At 45.6% G+C, this 24,431-nt stretch overlaps 2 protein-coding genes across 2 annotated transcripts in view; one reads left to right on the top strand and one right to left on the bottom strand.

Moving 5' to 3' along the window:
• Positions 1 to 1,277: 1,277 nt before the first annotated feature.
• LOC308262467 (uncharacterized protein C10orf120) lies at positions 1,278 to 3,247 on the top strand (the record flags this gene model as incomplete). The annotated part of the gene is made up of 3 exons (XM_080694877.1): positions 1,278 to 1,441; positions 1,588 to 1,663; positions 2,546 to 3,247. The coding sequence occupies 3 exons, from the start codon at positions 1,278 to 1,280 to the stop codon at positions 3,245 to 3,247; spliced, it is 942 nt and encodes a 313-aa protein (XP_080551003.1).
• Positions 3,248 to 9,843: 6,596 nt separating this feature from the next.
• LOC308262466 (scavenger receptor cysteine-rich domain-containing protein DMBT1-like) overlaps positions 9,844 to 24,431 on the bottom strand; it is a gene marked incomplete at both ends in the record, with an annotated part of 99,283 nt that continues 84,695 nt past the window's right edge. The window contains 7 exon segments of the mRNA XM_080694876.1: positions 9,844 to 9,937; positions 14,522 to 14,654; positions 16,548 to 16,735; positions 18,780 to 18,912; positions 21,785 to 21,969; positions 22,546 to 22,681; positions 22,847 to 22,955. Of these exon segments, the coding sequence (XP_080551002.1) occupies positions 9,844 to 9,937; positions 14,522 to 14,654; positions 16,548 to 16,735; positions 18,780 to 18,912; positions 21,785 to 21,969; positions 22,546 to 22,681; positions 22,847 to 22,955 (978 nt within the window).

Below are 24,431 nucleotides of genomic sequence, written 5' to 3'. Positions count from 1 at the left end.
GCTGAGCAGATGCTCGGCAAGGAATGAGAAGCAGAGCAGTATTCCAGACACGGGGGACTGTGAACTGTGGCCTAGACACTTGATCCCAGAACCACAAATAGAGTAGCACTGGCCAAAAATGGGGTGCTAAGCTGAGCTGGCCATGGTGGCTCACGCTTGTAATCCCAGCATTTGGGAGGCTGAGACAGAAGGATCCTGGTTCACAGAGAGCCTCAGCTACTGAGTGAAGCCCTTTGCAACTCAATAAGACCCTGTTTCAAAATAAAGAATAGCCAGGCATGGTGGCGGCATGCTTGTAATCCCCACACTTGGGAGGCGGAGACAGGAGGATCGCGCAGGTTCGAAGCCAGCCGCGCTGGCTTAAGAGACCCTGTTTCCAAATAAAAAAAGTATTAAAAAAAATAGGTCTGGGAGTGTACCCCGGAGGTAAAAGGGTTTCCAGGAAACCCAGTATTACCAAAAATAAAAATAAAATAAAAAATAAAGAATAAAAATAGGGCCGGGGGTATAGCTCTAAGGTAGAATGCCCCTGGGTTCCATCCCCAGTACCACAGAATACATACATACATACATACATACATACATACATACATACAATAAATGGGAAGCCGGGTGTGGTGGCACACACTTGTAATCCCCACGCTTGGGAGGCTGAGACAGGAGGATTGCACAGGTTCGAAGCCAGCCTCAGCTACTTAGTGAGGCTCTCAGCAACTTAATGAGACCCTGTTTCCAAATAAAATAGAAAATAGGTCTGGGAGTGTAGCCCAGAGGTAGAAGGTCCCTGGATTTCATCCCCAGTACCACGCGCACACACACACACACACACACACACACACACACACCACAAAGTAAAGAATAATATAAATAAATAAATAAATACATAAATAAATAGGGTGCTAAGACTAGAGAGGCAAGCAAATACCAGAGAGAGAGAGAGAGAGAGAGAGAGAGAGAGAGAGAGAGAGAGAGAGATAGGTTAACTGACCGCCACACTTTTCTGCATCCCATAGGGACTGAGGTGTGAGATGGCCTTTTGGCCACAGTGCCCATATCTCCTCCTTGGGCTCCAACACACCCAGGGGATCACTTGATGCCTTAAATGCAGACCTCACAATTGCCCCAGGCAGGCCAGTTATGACACCCTACATGCCTGTGACTGTCCCTCGGTCCCCATTGAACTGTCTTAGAAACAAGCTCCAGGTGTTCACACCTCCCACCTCAGCCTCTTGCCAGAGCATGATTAAAGGATGGGGGAATGCCTGCCAGTGGCCTGGATGGCGGAGGGCTTTCCAGCAGAGGCCCAAGAAAAGAAGGTCACCGAGGAGAGGTCAAATAGCAAGAATGGAAAGTCAGCGGGCATACTCAGTCCCAGCCACACCTTCCCAGACAGAGAGCCCCGGGGCTGCCAAGAGGACCAAGACCCTGTGTCTCCACTGAGGTGAGTGTGACCTGGGTCCTCCATGCGTTCCCAGGTGGGCTTGGCCTGGCTTAATGGAGAATCACACTCTGAGGTTTCCCACCTGGAGACGGAAACTAGAAAGACCCTTACCAAAGGTCTAATCTACCTACCTCTGTGCCTTTCAGGATATGGGCCAAGTTCTACAAATCAGACCCACGCATTGCCCTCGGAAAATACTCCCCCTTGGAAAAAGAGATCCTAGTAAGTTCCAGGCAGCTGAGCTGGGGAAGCCCACAGTTTGAAACCACCTGCAATGAGGAGGTTGTCAGTTGGCTGAATCTACTGGGGAATTCTAATTCAGCACTCTAACAGGCAGATTCTGTTTTCAAATTCCCAGTTAGGAATATTACTATAGCTGGGTGCAGTGGCACATACCTGTAATGCCAGTACTTGGGAGGCTAAGACAGGTAGATCATAGGTTCCAGGCCAGCCTTCTCAACATAGGGAGACCCTTAACAACTTAGTGAGACTCTATTTCAAAATAAAAATATCAAAAGGTCTGGGAGGTGTAGTTAAGAGATAGAATACCCCTGGGTTCAACCTCCAGTACCAAAACAAACAAACAAACAAACAAAAGCATATAACCACAAGTAATAACAAGTGGTGAGAATGGTCATTTCTTAGGCTCTTACCTTGCACCGCCACTTTCATACACCTTGCCTTATTGAGGCCCCCCAATGGCTCTGTGAGGTCAATCCTTCAGAATCTGTAATAGGTAAGAAGAGAGTCAGGATTTGAACCTGGCTTGTCTTCTCCCAGGCATGGTGGCTCAGGTGCTCTCTGAAATGGAGGGAGAAGCTGGGCATGGTGGTGCATGCCTGTAATCCCAGGACTTGGGATGCTGAGGCAGGAGAGGTGAATAGTCCCAGCAAATAGTGAGACTCATCAACCTAGTGAGACTGTTTCAAAATAAAAATTAAAAAATACGGCTGGGTGTAATTTGGAGGTAGGATGCCCCTGGGTTCAATCTCCCCACAAAAAAAGAAAAGAAAAGTGGAGAGAGAGCCGACCACTAGCTAATTCTTTCCACGGGAGCTGCCCACCTTGGTGTGTTGTGATCTTAACCGTCCACTTTATTGTCAGCGTCTAGGTGGCATCCACACCGTAGCAGCAAGGAAATTTTTGGCGCATAAACAAGAGGAAGAACTGAAAATGTTAAAGGAGCTACAGCAGCTATCTCCTGAATGCAAGGGGGTGATGGACTATGGAAAGCAGCCCTCCACCTCATGCTCTACGTGCAGACCCCTCCAGAAAATATGGACTGCAAAGGTGATCGTGCCCGCAGAGGAGTTTAAAATGCCCCAGCGAGAGCAGATCGACATCAGCAAGCATGTCAAGAGGATGCAGCTGGCCCGAGCCCTAAGAAATAGCCAGCTGTTACCCTACATTGAAAGATTCAGGACCTCCACATTTCTGTCTAGGGTCGGCCTGCACCCATTGGTCACAGACAAGGCCAGGGAAGAGGAGGACAGCTATGGTGGTGCTTATTGTGAGCACGCCATAAAGAAGGAACAAAGGAAGTCCGAAGACAAAGCCATAAGAAGACAAGAAATAAAAATGAACGTCGTTTTCAAGTCCGAAGAACCCTCCAAATGCTTACCGTGCCATCGAAATGATCGCAAACCATTCCTCCCCAACAAGAAACCGGAGCGGTCCATCACAGGCCAGACAAACCGAAACCTTCTCCCCTTAGTTGAATTTCCTGGGGATCTCATGCTCATGACCCAGGATTTTATATCTCGGGGAATCCACCCCAGTGATGTGAACAAGACCCACCTCCTGTAAGAAGAGAACGCATGTGTAGAGCTGCCCCTTCTCCTTATTAAAGTCTTACTTATCCCCAGGTCACCCAGTGCTGGTTCTTATTCCTCCTGCACACTGTGCCCCAGGCTCCTCCTCACTTTGTCTTCCTTTCAGACCCGGGCTTCCCTGCCCTGTCTCCAGGAGATTCCTAAAACAGGGCTTAGACACGGGGGCTTCCTGGTTTCTAGCAACTCATGGCTCTCAGCTCTGAGTCTACCAACAGCTTCTGCCTTCCTGCTCTTAGCAACTCCCACCACAAGTAGGTCTCTTTCCACTATGGTGCCCTGTATCCATTTCTGCAGAACAAGTCACCCCAAATGTAGTGACTTAAAACAATAGTCATTAATTTGGCTTTTTATTGGGCGGGTCAGCAATTTAGGCAGGGATCATCAGGGTGTGATCTTGAGAGAAGCATGTCATTAGCATAAACCAAACATGTTTGTGTCTTTCCACAATGTCGGAATTTAGTGAATAACAATCAGCACAAAAACTACACCATGTTCATAGACAGCAAGTCACCAAAAACTGTCATGGTTCATTTGGCATCATGATGGAGGCAAACACAAGTTCTAAGTTCTATACTAGTCAGCTTTCTTTCTTTCCCTTCCTTCTTCTTCTCTTCTTCTTCTTCCTCTCCTTCTCCTTCTCCTTCTTTTTTTTTGTACTGGGGACTAAACCCAGGGACATTATACCTCTGAGATATACCTCCAGCATATTTTTTTCCTGAGATTGGCCTTGAACCTGTGATCCTCCTCTTTCAGCCTCCCAGGCACTAAGCCTCCAGGTTATAAGCATGTGCCACTAGGTTACAAGCATGTGCCACTATGTCCAACTTTTCTTCCGATCAATTTCTAATAACTATAACACATATCATACATCATGTTTCACACAATGATCCACATATAGGTTACAGAAAGGCTAAAAAGGGGTTAAAGTCATACAGGAGTTAAGGACTTTGCCAAGAGCAAAAGCAGAGAGAGGGCAGGGATGAGGCAGGGTTATAGCTGTCAGGTAAGAGTTGTAACAACCAGTCCTGCCAAGGTGTTAAGGTTGTCAAAGTGAGGGTCTGCATGGACGGCAGTTTCAGAGTGTCAGCTTGAGTGGTCAGCTTGCAACGGGGCCTTAAGCATGTGCAGAAGAAATAAGGCAGAACTGAATCTAGGGACTGAGAATCAAAGTTCATTGCTGTAACAATTTTCTCTGGCAAGGCTTGGGAAGAGTAACCAGATGATGGTCAGTGTGCCACTGTGTCCAGACTTAGGGACTTCCTCCTCTTGTGGGTCTCAGGCCAGAACAGGTTGCTTTGTTTGATGGTCTCGTATGTTTGATAAGTCATGGGCTGGGTTTTTCTGATATGGGGTTGGCACATCCATGCCTCCATGTCCTTCGATTTACTTCAGTAAGTTCATAGGTGATTATTATTTATTAGTATGACTAATCAGTCTGTGCCTCTGATTGTTCTGGGCAAAGGCTAGAGCCATTCTATCTAGCACATGTTCTCAAAATGAAGTCACTTCTAGAAAACTACTGCTTTACAAAATGGAGTAACTAAGTTAGGCACTGCCTAAAACTGCTCTTCTATACATCATGAAGTAAAGCAGAGCAGGGCACAGCCTGGTCTCCACAGTGCTCACTCTAGTGCCAGCTGAGCTCCTCCTGTGTCTGCAGTCAACCGCAGGCCAGTTGAACGGCTTTCCTGGGGGCTGACGGCTATCAGATGGAGTTACCTGCATGCTTGCTTCCCCTATTAGGTACATACTCATCCTAACCGCTTACCAGGAGTTGCATAAATACACACAGGAGATAATCTATGATCAAGAGATAAGTGGCCACAAGGCCCTGTGAGAATCTCATGCTCTGTTGGTTGTGCTAATGATGGTGTGGAATTTAGAAAGCCTTTGGACATCAGCACTAGAAATAAAAGAGACTTCTAGCGAGAAGTCATTTGATCTGAAATGTCTAACAATCCCAAATCCTGGAGAACTCAGATGAACAAAGCAGCCATGGGTAGCAAATGATACATTACACTTTTATCCAGATCCCTGTATTTGGTTTATCTGATAGACAAAGATCAATGCTAAAAGATAAATATTTTGGAGGAGAAAATCACTGATGTTCAAATAAGCTTGAAGCCGACATCGTTGGAAAAGTCAGAACTTCTTTGGACTTTCTTATACTTGAAGTTTGGTACTGGCTTGATTTTGAATTGCATTTAGAAACAGTCCTCATGCCCTTCTCCATTTTCAGAGCTGTGCAGGTTTTAATCTGTATAGTCTTAATCCCCTAAGACTCTCAAGGGCCCAAAATGTCTCTTAAGAGTCAAACAAGCTTTTCAGCCATGGTCTGAAGTAGGCCAACAAGTTGGGGTCATACAAACTGAAGGGTTCACCTGGATAGGAAACCTCTGGCTAGCCATTTGTATGCGGCCAGACTTTCATTTCATCACTTGAAGAGACACCTTGGGCTCCTTCTGTGATCTACTCCTAGGCTGGATCCTCCTCTTTAATCCACAGGGCGCTGACTTGGCTTCTTCATCTCACCACTGACTTTGTGCTTTCCCATTTTCTCTACTCACAGGTATAATCTGCCAGGTGATGATTCATTTTTATAACCAGTGCTCAACTTACTCATTATAGTATTTCTAGTACTAGCACATTGTGGGCTCGTAATATATTATTATATAATTCAAATGAGGTGAAATTTGTATTTCTTTTTTTTTCTTTTTTTGCAGTACTGGGGATGGAACCTAGGGGGCATTCTACCTCCAAGAAACACCCCCAGACTATTATTTCATTCTTTATTTTGAAACAGGGTCTCACTGAGCTGCAAAGCACCTCACTAAGTAGCTGCAGCTGGCCATGAACTTAGGATCCTCCTATCTCAGCCTCCCAAATGCCAGGATTACAAGTGTGCATCACCATACCCAGCTGTATTTCTTTTTTAATTGGTGCATTATAGTCACACAACCTAATGGGGTACAAGATGGTAGAGGCAAACATACACACATCACTCATTTAGCCCTTCCCCAATTCCCACCCCACTCCCTCCTTCTCATGTTTGGCTTACTGATTGACTTTGATATGTTTATGAATGTATGTCACGTACATCAGGGAATTTTTCTCTTCCCCCCTTTCATTCCCTTTGCACTGCCTTATTTGCTTATATATGGTTTCTCCTTTACTTGTCTACAGCTCCCTCTATGACCCTTTTTCTCCCTAGCTTCCACATATTAGGGAGAACATCCAGTTTCTTACTTTTTATAATTGACTAATCTCACCTAACATAATGTTCTCCAGTTTCATCCATTTCTCTGCAAATGAGGTAATTTTGTTCTTCTTTATGGCTGAGTAAAAATCCATTGTGTAGCCAGGCATGGTGGCGCATGCTTGTAATCCCCACGCTTGGGAGGCAGAGACAGGAGGATCATGCAGGTTCAAAGCCAGCCTCGCTGGCTTAGGAGCCCCTGTTTAAAAAAAAAAAAAAAAAAAATATATATATATATATATATATATATATATATAATTAGGTCTGGGAGCGTAGCTCAGAGGTAGAAGGCTTTCAAGAACCCCAATACCACCAAAAAAAAAAATGCCACTGTGTACATATCCCAGTTTTGTCTATTCATCTGTTGATGGACATCTTGGCTGGTTCCATAGTTTGGCAATCGTGAATTGTGCAGCTATGAACTAATGCATGCATTAGTTTGGTAGTTTGGTTTCCATTCTTTTGGGAAGAAACTCAAGAGTGGTATTGCTGGATCATATGGTAGGTTCATTCCTATTCTTTTGAGAATACTTTACACTGTTTTCCAAAGTAGTTGCTCCAATTTGCAATCTTACCAACAATGTACTAGAGTTCCCACTTCTCCACATCAAATTTGTATTTCTTAAGAGCTGGCTTCAGGATTTGCCTTAGGATAAGTTGTCTTTTTTGGGGAAAAGTACCTTATAGTTTATTTGGTGGAGGACGGGTGTACTTGAGAAGCCACCTAACAACAAAAGAATAGCTAGGATCTTTGCATGAGGAAATGAGAGGGATTTCACTTTTCTCCTGGTAGGAGAGGAAGAATGGGGTAGGGAGGAGGAGAGAAGAGCTATTGAAACAGAATCAAGACAGGGATGAAGGAATGTGTAGAGCCCGCAGGTGGTGAGGAGGTGTGGAGGAGAGAGAGAGAGAGAACTTAGACTCCACCCTCAACAAATTTATGAATAATGAATGAGACAAATACTCATAAATGATAATACTTGGAGCCCTGCCCGTCCAACCTTCTCTCCCTCTCTGCACCATAAATCTCTAGCTCCAGCAAACAGACTTGTAGAGTGCCCTGAAACAGAGTGCTGAGAGGTCATCAAAAGCTCAGGCTGTGGCAGCTGCAGGCAAACTTGTGTAAAAACGACTGTTCCATTATGCTGTGTGGGATCTCAGCCAAGTGCCTGGACACCTCTCAGCCTCAGGTTCCTCTTGTCTGAGTGGGTCCAATAAAAATGTCTATCTCATAGGGATGGTGGAGGAAGAAATAAAATAATTCATGGGAAAAACAAAGAGCAGTTAATGAAGTAGGAGGCTTAGTGAGCCTTTCATAATTACCTCCTATTAGCTAAGAATTTACAATACCTGGATCTTGATTACTTTTATGGTCTTCAATCTGGTTGTTCCTATTGATTTCCCTCCTAGCCTGCCCATCCCACAGGCTCGGTCAAGGCCACATGCCAGTGCTGTTGCTCTTCATGTTCACAGCTACCTCTTGGTCCAAACCATCACCATCCCTCACTTGACCTAATGCAAGATGCCTCTCAAAGGATCTTTTTTTTTTTTTTTGGCAGGTCTGGGAATGGAATACTCAACCCCCAAGCTACACCCTCTGCCCTATTTTTTAGTCTTTATTTTGAAACAGGATCACACTGAGTTGCAGAGGGCCTCACTAAATAGCTGAGGCTGTTCGTGAACTGCGATCCTCCAGTCTCAGCCTCCTGAATGCTGAGATTACAAGCATAAGCCACCATGCCCGGCTTCAATCTTATAGCTCACAACTTATCCAGTGGCCAGGGTGATCATTTCACTTGATAGGTCATGTCACTTCCTGTTTAAATCTGTTCTAGATTGAACTGTGTCCCTCCAAACAGATATGCTGAAGTTCTAACCTCCAGTACCACAGAATGTGACCTTATCTGGAAATAAGAGTTTCATGGGGTAATTAAGTTAAAATAAGGTCATGAGAGTGAGTCTTCAGCCAATAATGCAGCCAGAAGGATATTTGCTAAGGTAATAAATTATTTTTCATTTAGTCAATATGGAAGGGGGCATATGGAATTAGAGAAATGTAGAGAGAAATATTGATTCTATGTAGAAATATAGATATTGAAATAAATATTGATTATGCTTCTTGCCTGGCTCATTTTTCTTTAGAACAGCATGATGAGAAGCTCTGAATCAGATTGTCCAATATGTCAGGTTGCTAATATGATCTAATAGTAGATGTAATGTGGGTTTACTGAGTCACAGCATTTCAATCTCATTGGAAGAGAATGTCTTCCCAGTAGTTCTGCAGATGTGTCCCAGTAGAAGAGCTCCAGAATCCTCAAAGCTGTGGATGTGAACCAAAGAACAACTGGAGGAAGCCACCAGCCTGTGAGTGATGTGTGATATTAGATCCCATCTTGAAATATCCACCTCAGCATTTGCAGTCAACTAGAAACTCGAAAAGCAAGGGGGTTCAATCACTTATCCCCATAAACATTGTAGGTTTCATTTTATACATAGTAGGGACTGAATACATTTGTAAGTAAACTACTGTCATAAGAAAGCAGAGCGATGGGTTTTAAGGAGAGTTGACTATACCTTTGGTCATGAATGGTGGAGCCTGATAGGAGATATTTCTATTGCCTACTCTGTGCATTCCAAAGATAAACCCTGGCTGGCTGTATTCAAGGCAAACCAATGCCTGTTCAAACCACATCGTGACCACTGAAAAAAGCATAGATAAACTCAAGTGTGATTCTTCCACAATGTAGGCTTTTCTATTTTGCTCTTTTCAGACCTTTTCAAGGGATACATGCCCACATGTAGTCATTTGGTTTTTTACCAGTGGGAACTAGGAGAAATTTAACACTCCCTCACCAAAACATTCTTGATCACTAACCACATTGCCAAGACAAAGAACGGAAACCAGTCCCATCTCATGGGCATATCTGCAGGTCTTCTCCTATAGCAAGAGAGACAAGCAGAAAGCAGACAGTTCTCTGGCACCAAGAGAGGACTCAATACATGAGAATCCATCTGATTTTCCAGACATGTCAGGAGTGACTTTGTGGTCAGTTCCAGTGATGCCTGCAGATCCAAATCAGCAATATTAGGACTTTCAAGTCAAAGACAAACTCTGATGTAGCTAAAGAGAAACTTTATTCAAAATAATTATAACAATAAGTAGGATGCTCCAACCACAGGATTGGCAAATAGCTTGGGGGAGAAAGGAACTTTGTTTTCTAGGGAAGAGGTCAGAGACAGGCGCAACAGAGGGCAAGGGAAGGGGTGAGCGGTGGTGGGAGGAGACTGTGGACCAGAAATGCACTTCTTCACCATTAGTCCATCTCCAGAATGATAGAAGGGTCTTCAAGAGGGTTGTTCTGCTCTGAAATGTCACTCTGAGGGGCAAGCAAGTCAGAGCCAATAATCCTGTAGAGAGGACAGAAGCTTAACTGAAGTCTGGTTAGGCCAAATGAGAAGCAATTCCTTCCAGGAAAATAGAAAGTGATCATTTAAGAGGAAAAACAGACAAAAGAGAATGTGAGTTTGGAGACAGTCTAGGATGTCCTGGGAAAGCAAGGAGGTCTTTTCAACCTTCTAGGAGTCATATGGGAAGGACAGTCCATCCCAAAGACACAAAAGGAGGGGGGATTTCTTTCATCTTCCCAATGTCACGGGGCTCAGGCAAAGTTCAGCACTGTCAGGATGATTGTGCCTACCACGGGGGTATTCTAGGATCAACTATGTTCTTTTTTCTATAATGCTCAGCTCATAATTTGCACCTGGTTAAGTACAAGGCAAATAAATGCCCATACAGTTCACTGTGTCACCAGGCAGTCTCCCTTCCAGCTCCCATTCTCCTGCTGTGCTAGTTCCTTCTCCTCCATTGCTCTTTGTTCTCTTCCTGCAGGTAGACCAGCCCTCAGCTCTGCACACTCCAGCCGTCCAGAGGAGACTCTGCGGGGAGGTGGGCTCTTTTCTTGCCTCCTAAAGCTGAGCAGAGGGGAAGGAAGGTGGAGGAGGCTCCGTGGGCTGTCAGTGACTCGGATATGGATGCAATTAAAATGTAGCCTTGAAACGAAGGATTTGGGGGTTGTTAAATCTGCTGCAGTAGTTGTTAACTATTTTTTCCTTTCTCTTTTTTTTTCTCTTTTTTTTGCCACAAACAAGTCCCTGGCACTTGCACCTCCCAGTAAGCCAGTTGGATTTCAACCTAAAAGCACATATCCTCTATTTAAGGAGATGAAAAGAGTGAATGATATTGGCCACGCTTACCTTTCATCTTTTAGGTAAACAAATTGCTGCTGAAAATTTGCCTAAATGGAAAAATAACATGAAACTGGAGGTTACTGACAGGTCAAGGCAGGAGGACGGACAGTGAGCACTGAGGAGAGGACTGTGCTGGTCATAGAACTAAAGACCCCATGTCCCAGAAAGCCCTCAGTTCAAGGCAAACCAAGGTGGTCAGTGACAGTCACTCTGACCTGAACATTTCCTGTTTGAAATCCTGTGATGAGATCAGTGATCAGTTTGATGTTGGAGTAAACTGAACAGTGTTATAAGGAGAAATCAATGGCATCACTTTGTGGAAATTCTACCCTTTGGGACCCAAACGCAGTACCTGAGATGCACAAAACTGAATGAAACCCCTGGCCCACACAGGTGAGATGCCGGTGTGGCTTTCTCTCATGATGCACTGTGCAAGAGCACAGGTTAAGATCCAGGTGGCCCTGGGCTTGAGACCTAATTGGCACTTGGTAATTGTGTGGCTGTGGACAAGTTATTTACTCTTTCTGAACTTCAGTTTCCTGATATTTAAAGTGAAGATAGTAATACCAACCACATACAGTTATTTTAAAAAATAATAACCATCTGAAATTCCTCATGTATTACCTAAAGTAGTATATTTGTAAATCTTACTGTATGTGCCTAAAGTAGACGGTATGTGATCTGCATCATGTAGCACATATAAGAGCACAAGATCAAGAATGATAAAGGGCTAGTATGCTGAGGGTCATATTCCCATAATTTGAGTGAAAGTTTCAACCCTGAAAATATGTTTAATCATGTGTCTACCCAATTTCAAGGATCTGGTTGTACTGAAATTCCAGGGTAGGACCTCTCTACAAAATAACAGGACTTGTGTGTGTTTCTGAAGAGCACGACAGATCGCACTGGCTCTGCTCTGTCCTGATTGTGGTCTGCCAGGACATTTTCTCAACCTTATTTCAACAGTTACACATGCAACCTCAGACCCACCATGCCACACAGCCATGGTTGGGGAGGAGAGAGAAGCATAAGCGGGTCCACCCACCCCACCTACCTTTTGAAAAAGCATAGAAAAATGCATCCGTGGAAGTGGCTGAACCAGTCCAATTTTCCAAGTATGAGATCTTTACATGGCCGGAAAATGGTTTGTATGAAAAGGAGAGGTCTTTGCAAATTTTCCAGAAGTAATCCCACCCCATATGTCCAAATGATCCTTCTGTCTTTTCAGTTGCACAGCTGAGCCTGTTTTGGCGAAGGAAATAGCAGACATCAGCATTTAGAATCATCTTTCCTTGAGCCTGCAGTCTCCCTCTACCAATGACTGAGAACAAGACCACACTAGCTTCACTTCTGAGTAGAGCAAGGCCAGGTCTAGAAAAGGAAAGAAACATCTCTCAACTCTTTTGAGCAGAGAATGGTCTTCCAGGAACCTCCTGCCACCCTAGGACACCTCCCCTTCCCCTGAGATGCAGGTAGCTTCTGATCTTATGGTTTCTACTCTCCTAGGAAGCTCTGCCAGTGGCTCTGGGATTCTCACATAGGAATTTTAATTTGAGGGACCAGGCTGTGCTTCAGGCCTTGGTACACTGAAATGGAAGTAAGGCAGTGATGTGCATTCCCTGGCCTTGGCGTCAGGATGAGAAGCCCTTGACGTGATTCTATCAGCCTTGCTTTCTACCACCCCTTCCCCAGGCATATGGGGCATGAAGTGGAGCAGTGTGATACAACATCTCAGGCTTGCTTCCTCTAGCTATGGGCTCAGGAAAGGGGGGAGTTTTACCTGTCTACTGAGAGAGAAACTACTCACGGGGACATTCCAGACCTGGGAGGTCTCCTCACTCTTCTCTCCACCCTCCAGTCTTCTAAACTCATCTTTTATCCCTTATCTTCACGTGCTCACCGTAATTTCTCATGCTTACAGAAGGAAAGTGAGGACCTCTCAGGGATATAACAAGACATCAGGTGAAACAGCTCATCAGAGAACAAAGGCATGGCATTCTTTTTATTGCTTATGTTCTCAACCAAGCCTAGATTTCTCCTTGGTTCTACAGACAGTCAAATCCAAAAATAAATCTTTGAAAAGTATAAAAGATCAACGTAGGGATGTTTTCAGAATAGTCCACTCTCTAATACTTGGAGTAAGGCAGAAAATGACCACTTGTTTTATCTCTAAGTCTCTCAACAAATTTCTCCTCTAATATATTCATTCCTGGTCTTCTCTGTTACTTTTTTTTCCAGAATCCCTGACTTAAGATTTGGTAGATAGAAGAAAGCTTATTTTTTATAAAAACAACTCTAAGTTGTCCTTACAGGGCACCTCTGTAACCTAATGGTGATTTTACTCCTGTGGCTGGTTTGGAGGGGCAGGAACTCTTTACTACAGAATCTCCATCACTTATGGCCATTGCAGGCTCTGTCTGACTTTTATCTATAATTAATATGCAGGAAGATATTATGTTAATGGAGAAGACTGCCTGAGATATAAATGCTGTAAGTTGTTCCTGTTTTGAAAGTCTTTCATGGCCTCAAAACTGCTGTGTTCTCCCTCTTTCCCCTCTTTCTCTTTCTTTTCTCTTCCTTGTTTTTCCTTTTACTTTCATCTACCTATTGCCCTTCCTTCTTTTTTCTTTCCTCCCATTTCTCAAGAACTAGTCCTTTGACCCTAAAGAAAGATCACTTATTCTGTTAGAAAGAAACAGTAAATAAGCAAAAACAACTTTATTCTCTAAATGCTACAAAAAGAGTTGTAAGGGGCTCAGACAAAACATAAAGAACATGGAAAGTTGTCTAACTGGGAATAGAATTAGGAAGACTTTTGAAAGAATTAGCTCTAAATCACAAATACAAACAGAGAATCTTAAACATAAAACAAATGGATCTGATAGGGATGCAAGGGTACATTCCAGGCAGAGGGTAGAGATTGAGTAAAGTTATGGATCTTTTAAATGTTTTTTCAAAGTTATAGATCTTTTAAGTGGTTTTAAATGGATATTTTAGATGGTTTTGAAAATTCAGTGTTTTATGGTTCAAGCACAAAGTTAGGAAATAGATCATAAAAGGTTGTGTAGTATCATTCTAAGTGAAATCAACTTTATCCAAAAGACAGATAGTCACTGAAAGGTTTTCTGCTAAGAACCAAAAGGTAAGTCAGGAGAGTGACAAAATATGATAGAGTAAGAAACTCCAAGAATTATGGGACATGTGGCATGTAGCTGTAATCCCAGAAGTTGGGAGGATAAGACAGGAGGACTCAGGGGCAGTCTATCACTGAGTGGTACCTCCAGCTCTTATTTTATTTTTAATTTTAATTTTAATTTTTATTTTTGGTGCTACTGGGGTTCCTGGAAGCCCTTCTACCTCCAGGCTACACTCCCAGACCTATTTTTACATTTTTATTTGGAAACAGGGTCTCCTAAGCCAGCGCGCGCAGCTGGCTTCGAACCTGAGTGATCCTCCTGTCTCTGCCTCCCAAGCGCGGGGATTACAAGCGTGCACCACCACGCCCGGCTTTTATTTTTTATTTTTAAACAAGGTACCACTGGGTTGCTAAGGCTGGCCTCAACGTGCAATCCTCCTGTCTCAGCCTCCCAAGTACTGGGATTTCAAGCATATGCCATCATGCTTGGCAAGACTGTGTTTTCAGTGTGTCAAGAGGTTGGGTGAATAGTGACCTGAAGGAGACCCAGAAGTACTCCTTCCTAGAATGCCAGAAAATCAGCAGACAGTCCAAAACCCTCTGCTCACCTGGACATAGGATATGCCAGAACGTCCCCCGACGGCTTCCAATGGATCTTCCAGACGCAGGAAATTCTGGGCCCAAAGGAGCTAAGATACTTGCCTGTAGAATGTGCAAGGTGGCTACCACAGTCCTTGTGCCCTGTGGACAGAGGACCAGCAGTAGCAGCCCTGAAGGGCCTGTTTATTAAGCATGAGAGCTGTACCTTGCACCTCTATTTTACTAGATCAGTCAAGCAATCAATAAGCGAGGCCTGCATTGAGAGGCAACCTTGCTCCCTCCAGCTTACAGCCTCCCTCTGGCTACAAGGTCCCCTTTCCAAAGCTCTCGTCTCTCCTTCAGATGGAGCCACCTGCAACTCCAGCTGTCCAGGGACGTTTCTGTCTTCCCTGTGTCAAGGTTTTTGTAGAAGGCAGCACCTTTCCCTGCTTCCTGAGCTGAGCAGAGAAGAGGTAGAGGGTGCTTCTGCAGCTATGAAGAATTGTGGATAGGCTGGGAGAAAGAGTCAGAAGGGGACCCAGAGAGGTGAAGGAAAGAGGATTAAGGGTTGGGAAGATGACCAAGAACAGCTGCTGCTCATTTGGGGCTGGGAACATGTCCCCAGAACATCGGCTTCCAGGTGAGTCATTGAAACTCTGACGGCAAAAGAGGTATTCTCTATTTAAAGAGAAGGGGACTCATTTAGGCCATATTTACCTCTTTTCTTTGTTGGTGACACCGTTGTTTCTGAAAATACATGAAGAGAGAAAATGAACTGTGGTAAGTCACTGATGAGTCAAGACTTGAAAATGGAACATGAAGACATGTTGAGTTAATGAAGGGAACATTACCATTGACAGCATGCACATAAGCAAAATGACCATACGCGAAACACAGTAGCATGTATGGGTGTGGGGAGGGAGCCAGAAGCTCACTGAGTGCTGTGCACATGTATGTCCCTACCTTTCTGAACTACATAAAGATGTGAGGCTACAGTGCCCCAGTAAAAGTATATAAAATAAAATTATAAAAACAAGGCATATAAGCCGAGCGTGGTGGCGCACGCTTGTAATCCCCACGCTTGGCAGGCGGAGACAGGAGGATCGCGCAGGTTCGAAGCCAGCCGCACTGGCTTAAGAGACCCTGTTTTCAAATAAAAGGTACAAAATAGGTCTGGGAGTGTAGTCCAGAGGTAGAAGGGTTTCCAGGAGCCCCAGTACCACAAAAATTAAAAAAGAAGAAATAATAAGGCATATAAGAATGAAAAGAAAAAGAGGGTTCTGTGTGCAAAGGATGGAGCTGAGCAAAGACAGGAGAGAACATCCCGGTCCCCATCACTGGGAGCAGCCCTGGGTCCCACAGAGGTAAGGGCAGAAAGAGGGCAAGGCTCTCTCTTGGCTCAAAGACCAGTTCATTAGCTGCTTTCTCTGTCCGTTGCTACTGCTATTATTTGGGTTGTGTTTTGAGTTTTGGTTTTGTTATTGATTTTCATTCTACTGAGTTAAAGTACAAGTTTTCTAATCTAAGTCATAGTCAGGAAAGCAAAGTCTAAGATGATCTAAAATGTTCACATTTTTGGCACTTAGCATCCCATGCCCCTGGAAACCCATTCATTTCTGGACAAGGCGGAACAGTTTTACACTAATTCTGACCTAACAGTGAGAGCTCTTACTTAAAGGCACCTGGCACCCGCATCCCAGGCTGAGATGACAGCTCTCACCACTTGTACCTCTCCTGCACATTTAGCTTGAGTATGATAGGACCTGCTGTAATTAAAGATCACAAGCATCCTGAAAGGACTCGAAGCCCCAGGGACTGACTGGAGCGGGGGACTCACAGGGAGCACTGCCCTCACCACAGACTCTCAGTCAAAGCCATAGGACTGTGTTTCCATGGAGGAATACAGCAGCAGTCCGGTAAAGGAAGGATTATGGTTTGTTTTTCTTTCCTAAAATGTCGCCAAGTTTCAAGTGATCACTTACCTCCCCAAACAAACATTCTGGCAGAATTCAAATGAAAGAAAAGGGACTCAGAAGGAACATGTCGCCCACCTACTTTCAGAGTCGCTGTAGAGGTAGGCATCGAGGAGCTTGGGCTCATGAATGGAATTTCTGTAGTACGAGATGAGCGTGTGGTCGGATAAGATTTTATAGGTGAAAGATATGCTCGGACAGACTCTCTCATAGGTATTGACTGAGAAATTATAATCCTGGAATCTTGTTCTTTCGGTTTCACAGGGGAGGCTGTTGGAACAGAGACAAACGCAGGAGGTCAGCACTGGAGTCGCCCTCCCTGCACCGGGCGGCTGCCCAACACCAGTGAGTGGCAGCCAGGCTGAAGAGGGAGGGCACTCGCTAGGAGGAATGGCTGGAGAGGACCAGGGAGGGATGGCCATCGGTTCTTCTGAACAAGAGAGTGAGCCCGGGAGCCTTTTCAACCTGGGAGGCCTTTCTCCACCAGGGCTGCTGGTGTTTTCTAGGGAGTCTTGCCTCTAACTCTGAGCTTCCAGTGCAGAGACAGTAATCTCAGGATCCCAACCAACTTCAGTCAAAATACAACCAACGCAATGGAGTTTCATCGGGCCCCAGCATCTGTGCCAGCGTAAGAGGACTAGACAAGGGTGGGGCTGCCACTGCCTTGTTCCTGCCTTCCCCGCCCCTGCTGATGAGGCAGGGGTGGACAGCTGACTCCCGCTCCAGCACCAGCTCGTCCTCCCTGACCTGAGCAGGGGCACAGGGTCCTCCAGCTCCATCCAAGTACTTTTAGTCCTGTGAGGGCTCCAGTATCCCTCTCACCCCTGCACTGTTCAAGTCTCGATCCTCCATCCCTCCTCTTCACGTGGCCCCAGAAGGTCTCACATTCCCATGTCAGGAGCATTGAATGTGTGAGACATTCAATGGACATCCCACCAGGATCCTTGCATGGCTCTCGTTAGTGATGACTTAGCCCAGCCTGAATCCTACCTCAGAGCCAGGGACAGCAGATCCAAAATCAGGCCAGGGTAAGGGGGCCGGGAGGTAACCGAGGATAGAACCCAGGGCTATCTACTTCCAAGCTACATATCAGCCCTTTTTATTTTTTGTTTTAAAATAAGGTTTTGCTTGGCTGCTGGGAGTCTTGCTACATTGCCGAGGCTGGCCTGGAAACTGCAATCATCCTGTCTCAGTCTCCCAGTTACTGGGATTACAGGCGTGTGCCACTGCACCTGGCTCCAAAATCAGTCTTTAAAAGGACAATGGGCAGCAAGGGGAGTGTTTTCAATAGTACATCCCTCTGTGGCCGAGGGAAGTGTGACCCTGGGAATGCTTGGCTTACTGGCCCTGCCTTCTCTCCTTGACCTCCCTCTCTTCTACTTCCCGGCCCTGGTCTCCTGCACCACACTGCCTGTTTCAGAATGCCTGGGGCTCAGTTTGGGAAGATGGTCTGAGCCCTGATTGAAAGCAGCCATCTCAACAGAGCATCTGCACCACCTATGGCGGTGTGCACCCCTCAGCAGGTCTGCAGGGGGCATGGGATTAGCTACATAGGTCCTAGCCATCTTCTCATCCACTACTGGAGGCTATCTATGGTTCAGTCCAGAATGGATGGAAATGCGACTCTCAGGCCAAAGTCTGTGAAAAATGCCTGGAGATAAAAATGCTATAACATACAGATGTGCCGGGGATGCCGTCTGTGATGTTATCATTCATTCTTCACACCAAACTTAGAGCTCCCCTTCTATTAGACACACACACACACACACACACACACACACACACACACACACACACACAACTTAAGCAAGGGGAAATTTAGGCATTAGGCTCCACCTAAGGTTTCCATGGGGTTCCTGAGAAAACTTAAGGGAAGAGGTAAGTCTATCTACCTGGGATAAGAGTCATGAAGACATTTCGGAAGAGTTAAACTTCAAACTTAATTAAAATAAAACCAAACCCGCAAAGAGAGATGCCTGTGCCGGGGAAGATGTGTCTGTGTGAAGGAGGCCCCACACAGAGCTCTCAGCCGAGCAAAGGTGGGAGCTGCTACATGTCCCCGTGGGTCAGGACTCGGCACAAAGAGGGAGGCCCCAGAAACAGGTGACCAGACGGCAAGAGGTCAGGTCAGGAAAGATTTGGCAAAGCCACGAAGAATCCTTGCCGATTTTCAGCAGGGAGTGAAAATGGACTCAGGTTTTGTTTTAGAAGCCAGCTATGGGTGGATGGAAGGTGAACTCGAAGAGGCCAAGCTAGACTTCTCCCTGGAAGCTGTAATCCCACAAGCAAAGGAAATTCACACCTGGGCACTCACCCGAGGAAAGGAAATGCCAGGAGGCCTTGGTAAGTTGGCTTTATCAGGACGGTCCAGATGCAGGAAATGTTGTTCCCCTTGGAGTTGAACCAGCCCAAAGGATTTATGGCGAGACCGTCACACTCCCCAGGCCCTGCAGGCAGAAGGAGAGATGTGGGACATTCGGGGACTCTGGCCTGGGAGGGGCTGTGGTGTTTGTGGGGCTCATTTCCTGGTTTGTCTACCTAACTTCCTGATCCACGAGGGTGCCACGCAGCACAGATAACATGAGTCTTACAGTCCCACAGACAATGTAGCCTCGTATGTTTTTCTCTTCCCAGAGCTGTTGTAAGACCCTAGCTGGCGTTAAAGCACCATTTGCTGATGGTTGTTGAGAAGCAAAAATCACTGAACATCTCTGAATGAAACGTGTCTTGTTTCCCGGCATTGCCAGACTGAGAAACAGGACCTCAGTGCTGACGTCTCAAGAGCATTCCCTGGAGTTCTTTTTCTAGTGCAGGCCAGGGAGAGAGGGCAAATGACCCAACCTCTCAGCCGATACAATTTATGTTAAAGACGCATCTGCGCCCATGGCTTTGAGCGATGCTCTCTCTTTCCAAACTTTGTGATGAGGATGGAAAATAGCAATTTCCTTAAGAGATGGTCTAGGACCATAGGTGTTCATGTTTATAAGGATCACTTTTGCACTGTTTCCAGCACATTCTAAGTGCTTGGTAAATAAGTTTCTAAGTCCCTGCATATACAGTAACCTGTCCTCCCTGCAGCCAGCCTCCTCATGCTGCACTGGCCCTTCCTCCTTCCCTGTCCTCACTTCTCCTGCTGATGCAGCTGTCCTTGTCCCTGAACACTCGGGCATCCAGAAGAGGCCCTGGTCCTCCTGTGACACTGACTCCATGGAGAGGTGGCCTCTTTCTTTTCCTTCTGAAGCTCGGCAGACTAAGGGCAGGGGCTCTCTGGGGCTGCAGAGAACTGTGGATAGGTTGTGGAGGAACAGAGAGGGGATCGTTGAGGGGTAGGGAGAGGGTTTTAGGGTTTGTAGAGGCACAAGCTGATTGTACAGAAATATCAAGCACCATGGGGAGTCCACCCGCAAAGCCTGTGTTTTTTCTGCAAGGAGAGGGGGAGGGAAAGATAATATCATCCATATTTACCTTTTGACTTTCTTAGTGATGTCTTTGACTCTAAAAAGATAGAAAAAAATGAGAAACAGAAGTGACTGAGGTCCAAGGCAGACAGGGGTCAGTGAGCCCTGCGGGGAAGGACTTGTATGCAGCAGGCAGGGCTGAGGGGGGCGGGGGTGCATCACTCTGGCCATCCCTAGGGAAACCCTGTGTCCCACAGGGGGAAGGGGGAAGGAGATATGGTTCTCAGCATCAAAGGTCACTCATCCCTGCTCTCTCCTGGCTTCTCCACTTCCACCCAATGAACTAACTGTTACTCCTTTCCATGCATGGTCATAAAAGTCAATTCTGATGAGACTGACCAACTTTCCCCAACTCCCTGGGACTTCCCTGGTTTGGGCATGGAATGTTCCATTTCTCAAAAAGCTCCCCAGCGCTGGCCTTATCAGAAAAGTTTTCAGGTCATCTTAATTCTGACCTCAACATTTCTTGCTGTTACTTCTGTATTAAAATCAGTGATCAGTTTGATGTTGCAGTATACTGATAGATAAAGTCATTTACTAGTCAGGGAACTAGGTAAGATACCTGGAGCCAAGAAATATGAGTGTATCCCATGGTAGATGTGGCCCATCCTCCTGACACGACATGGCAGGCACAGCCCATGCATCAGTCCCTGGGTTACAACCCTGCTGGGAATAACAGCTCAGTGCTCTCCTAAGTCTTGGGTTCCTCATCTGTAAAATGGGCAAACAGGCCCTTCCCGAGATGAAATGTTACAGCCTCTCTGAAGTCTTTAGTGTGTCTAGTGTAGGGCAAGTGCTAAGTAACTGTGGACTGATCTGTTGTCCCCCTTTCTGGGTGTTGTTACTTTTTTCTATCCGCAATTTATAAGTTGAAGTAAAGCAAGTCAGAACAACTTACATAAGGCCACATGGAAGGTAAGTAGCAGAACAGAGGCTAGAATGTTTATTTATTTTTTTCTTCACTGACTCCTATGGCCACTGTTTGACTGGATTCTTCTAACCAAAGACCAAAGCAGGCCAGCCAGAATCCAGGACTTAGTTGATAATATTGTATAATTTGATATCGTCTTCTCTTGGAACATCAAAATTTCTAGACTACATACATTGAGTCACATGCGTATTTTGTGCTTCTCACTTACATGCGTATATCTATCTACGCACATATACAATTACACATATATTTGGATAAGTGAGCATGTGCACATATGTAGAATATATATTTTATGCACGTATATGGAACACTAAGTATACTCAGTGTTATGCAAAATATATACTAGAAAATGCGAAATGACTTATAATACCATTGGTTTAAAAAAAGAGAAAAATTCTATTTTCAGAGGATTTCATGCCTAGTCATCTAGACGAAAGGAATCATTTTGAAAACAGTTTTCATATTGGCTCTACTCAATCATAACATATGAGCTTGAGCCCGGCGTGGTGGCTCACACTTGTAATCCCAGCACTTGGGAGGCTGAGACAGGAGGATTGCACAAGTTTGAAGCCAGCCTCGGCTACTGAGTGAGGCTCTCATCAACTTAATGAGACCCTGTTTCCAAATAAAGTATAAAATAGGTCTGAGAGTATAGCCCAGAGATTTTAAAAAAAAGCCCCTGGGTTCCACCCCCAGGACCACAAAAAAAAAAAAAAATGAGGGTGTAGAAATACTGGGATCAACACACCAGAAGATGACAGGACATGTGCATGTATTGGAGGAGGGTTGCTGTACACACCACCTTACTCAGCCATGGCCTGACAGGACATTGGCCCAATTTTATGCCACCAGCCACATAAAGAGCCATGTGCACAGCACACCACACATTCAGGAGAGAGAAACACAACAAGATATTGTCCCACATATCACCTGGAACTCCATAATAATCCATAGCAAACGTGGTGCGAGGCCGGCTGGAATTGGTGACGTACTTGACAGTCATGATGTTCAACGTTGATTTGTAGATTAGAGAACAGCCACGACAAAGTCTCCCAAGGACGCGGGACCCTAGGGGGCCATCCAGGATTTCCAGGTACTCATTTACACAGGTGAGGCTGCGGGGCAGAGGTGAAGGCAGGCATGAGGGTTTGGAATCGCTCTCCCCCCAGCCTGAAGCCTCCCTCAACAATGACTGGAAAACAAGTCAACACTGACTTTGTGGGGATCAAAAGGCTAGAGGCGGCCAGTAGAAGAAAAACCTCCCGGTGCTTTTGTAAAAAGAAAGTTATCCCAGGAACGCTCCACCATGCCCTGCAGCCTCTCCTCCACCTGGGCTGCAGATGGCTTCCAGATGTGAGCAGAGGAGGGGACCGCTAAACAGATCATATGTCCAAAAATATCGAAGTGTTAGTGTCTCACCACACAAAGGTGGCTGGGGGGGAAAGGTGATTCTGTGCAGGAGAGACCAACACGCCAGATCAGGAAGGACTTTGCAAAGCCGTGTTAAACAGAATGGGGTTAACCCAGGAGGTAGGGTATTAAGGAAGGGTTTTCAGTGGGCAGCCACAAGGAGCCAAACTGGTGACAAGTCTGCGGTGGAGGGAAGAAAGGAGACCTGGAGGAGACCGACACGGACTCTTCCAGAAACAATGATGTTGTCAGCAAAGGCAACTCCCACCCTAAGCACTCACTCAACAAACATGGTCTTCAGGATGACTTTCTCTCTCGGCTTCAGAGTTATGATCCAGATGCACTGGGGACTGTACACACCAGGGGTGGCGATAGTGCCAAAAGGATCAGTTAGGACGCCCCCACATTCACGTTCCTCTACAAACAGAGCAGAAATCCAGGGCAGCTCATGCCAAAGAGAAGCTAGGCCATTTGTAGGTGGAATTCTTCCTAACTTAACAGTTGGCTAAGAAAAAACAATATGGCTTGTCTGAGTCCTGTGATCCCCACACAAGCAAGGCTCTTGTGTTTTATTTCACTCACTGGTTTTCAAGGGATCCACACTCACTGTGGCCACTTTGACAAGTGGAGAACAATAGAAATTTAACACCTGCTTGCCACAATACCCTTTATCATCGAACTCAAGGCCAGACTGAGGAGAAGAAATCAGCACAAAAACCTCACTTCCACCCCTTAAATAGCTTTTTCTGGCAAGCCAGAGAAAGCACAAGGGCAGTCTTCATACTCCAAGAGAGGTCTGACCTCACAGATGAATGAGAATTCATCTCCTTGTGATCTTAGGAGCAGCCCACCAAGCTGCTTAGGGATGACTCAGGGCTTAACACTAGGAAAGAGGATGATAATAGCTCACCCCTGGGAAACTGTTCTAGGATCCAAAGAGTGCCTGTTTGTAAAGAACAAGATCTGAGGTGCTACCTCCTTATCACTAGGTCAATCAGTCAATCAACCAGTTAGTAGTCACACAGTGCCCACATAACCAGGCAACCTGCCCTCCCTCAAGCCCCCATCTTCGCTCTACTGTGCCCTCCTCCTCCGATGTCCTTCCTCTTTTCTCCTCCTTCAGACAGAGCCGCCCTCATCCCTGCAGACTCCAGGTGTTCAAAGGAGGCTCTGTGGAGAGGCACTCTGTTGAGGCCATGGGGAGGGGGTGGTGCAGGGGCTTGCTGGTGATGTGGAGAAGTCACCAGTGGGAGGGGAGAGGGTCCATGAGAGTCTGGTGGACAGGATGATTTAGGAAACATTCTGGAAGTTTTAATTAGAGAGTCAAAACTTAATCTGCTTTCCTTAAGCCAGTACACAAATTTTCCCAGTGAGTTATTTTGTCTCCAACCAGAGAGTACATAGTCTCTGTTGAGGAAACGGAGAAGATGTGGTCCGTAGTTACCTCTGGCAGGTCGTGGTGCATCACTTACGCCTGGAAAGAAACAAAGACAGAAAAACAAATGAGCTAGAGATCCTGAAGGGTCAAGATAGAAGGAAGGGCAGCGAGACTGTGGAGAGGAGTCTGGGTATAACAAGCTGGAGCTGAGCAGAAATGAGAGAGGGCATCCCTGTCCTCATGCCTGGGAGCTCCCTGGGTCTCACAGTAGAGGGAGGGTGGAGAGGAGGCCGGTGCTCAACATCCAGAGACCAGTTCCTGCTATACTTGCTTCTTCTTTTCATGATTCTTCTCAAAGTGTAAAGATCCAACTCTGGAGCCACAGTGAGAAAACTTCACTCTTGGCTGGGTGACCACCTTCCTGATTTGCCCATGACATTCACACATTTGCAATTAATGTCCTTTGTTCTAACATCCCTCAACCCTGGGCAAGCCAAGACCATCCCATTAACTCTCTGCTGAATACTTCTTTCTCATAAACTCTGTAATGAGACCAAGGATCAATTTGATTAATCTTCAAGTAAACTGATGAAATAAATTTGTCATGTGCATAGAGATAAACCATCTAAATTGATGGAAATCTCACCCTTTCAGGAACCTGAGTTAAGTTCTTGAAGACAAGATTCTGAGTTAAGTTCTTGAAGCCAAGATTCAGCACCTGAGGGAGCTGCCCTGGGCATCGCTTTCTGCTTGGCTACTTGGTTTCTTTACATAATTCTTTACTTGTTC

Source organism: Muscardinus avellanarius (assembly GCF_963383645.1).
Source record: "Muscardinus avellanarius genome assembly, chromosome: 4".
NCBI classification, from domain to species: Eukaryota; Metazoa; Chordata; class Mammalia; order Rodentia; family Gliridae; genus Muscardinus; species Muscardinus avellanarius.
Note: the sequence above shows the minus strand (reverse complement) of the source record. Positions and strands in the feature narration are given on the sequence as shown.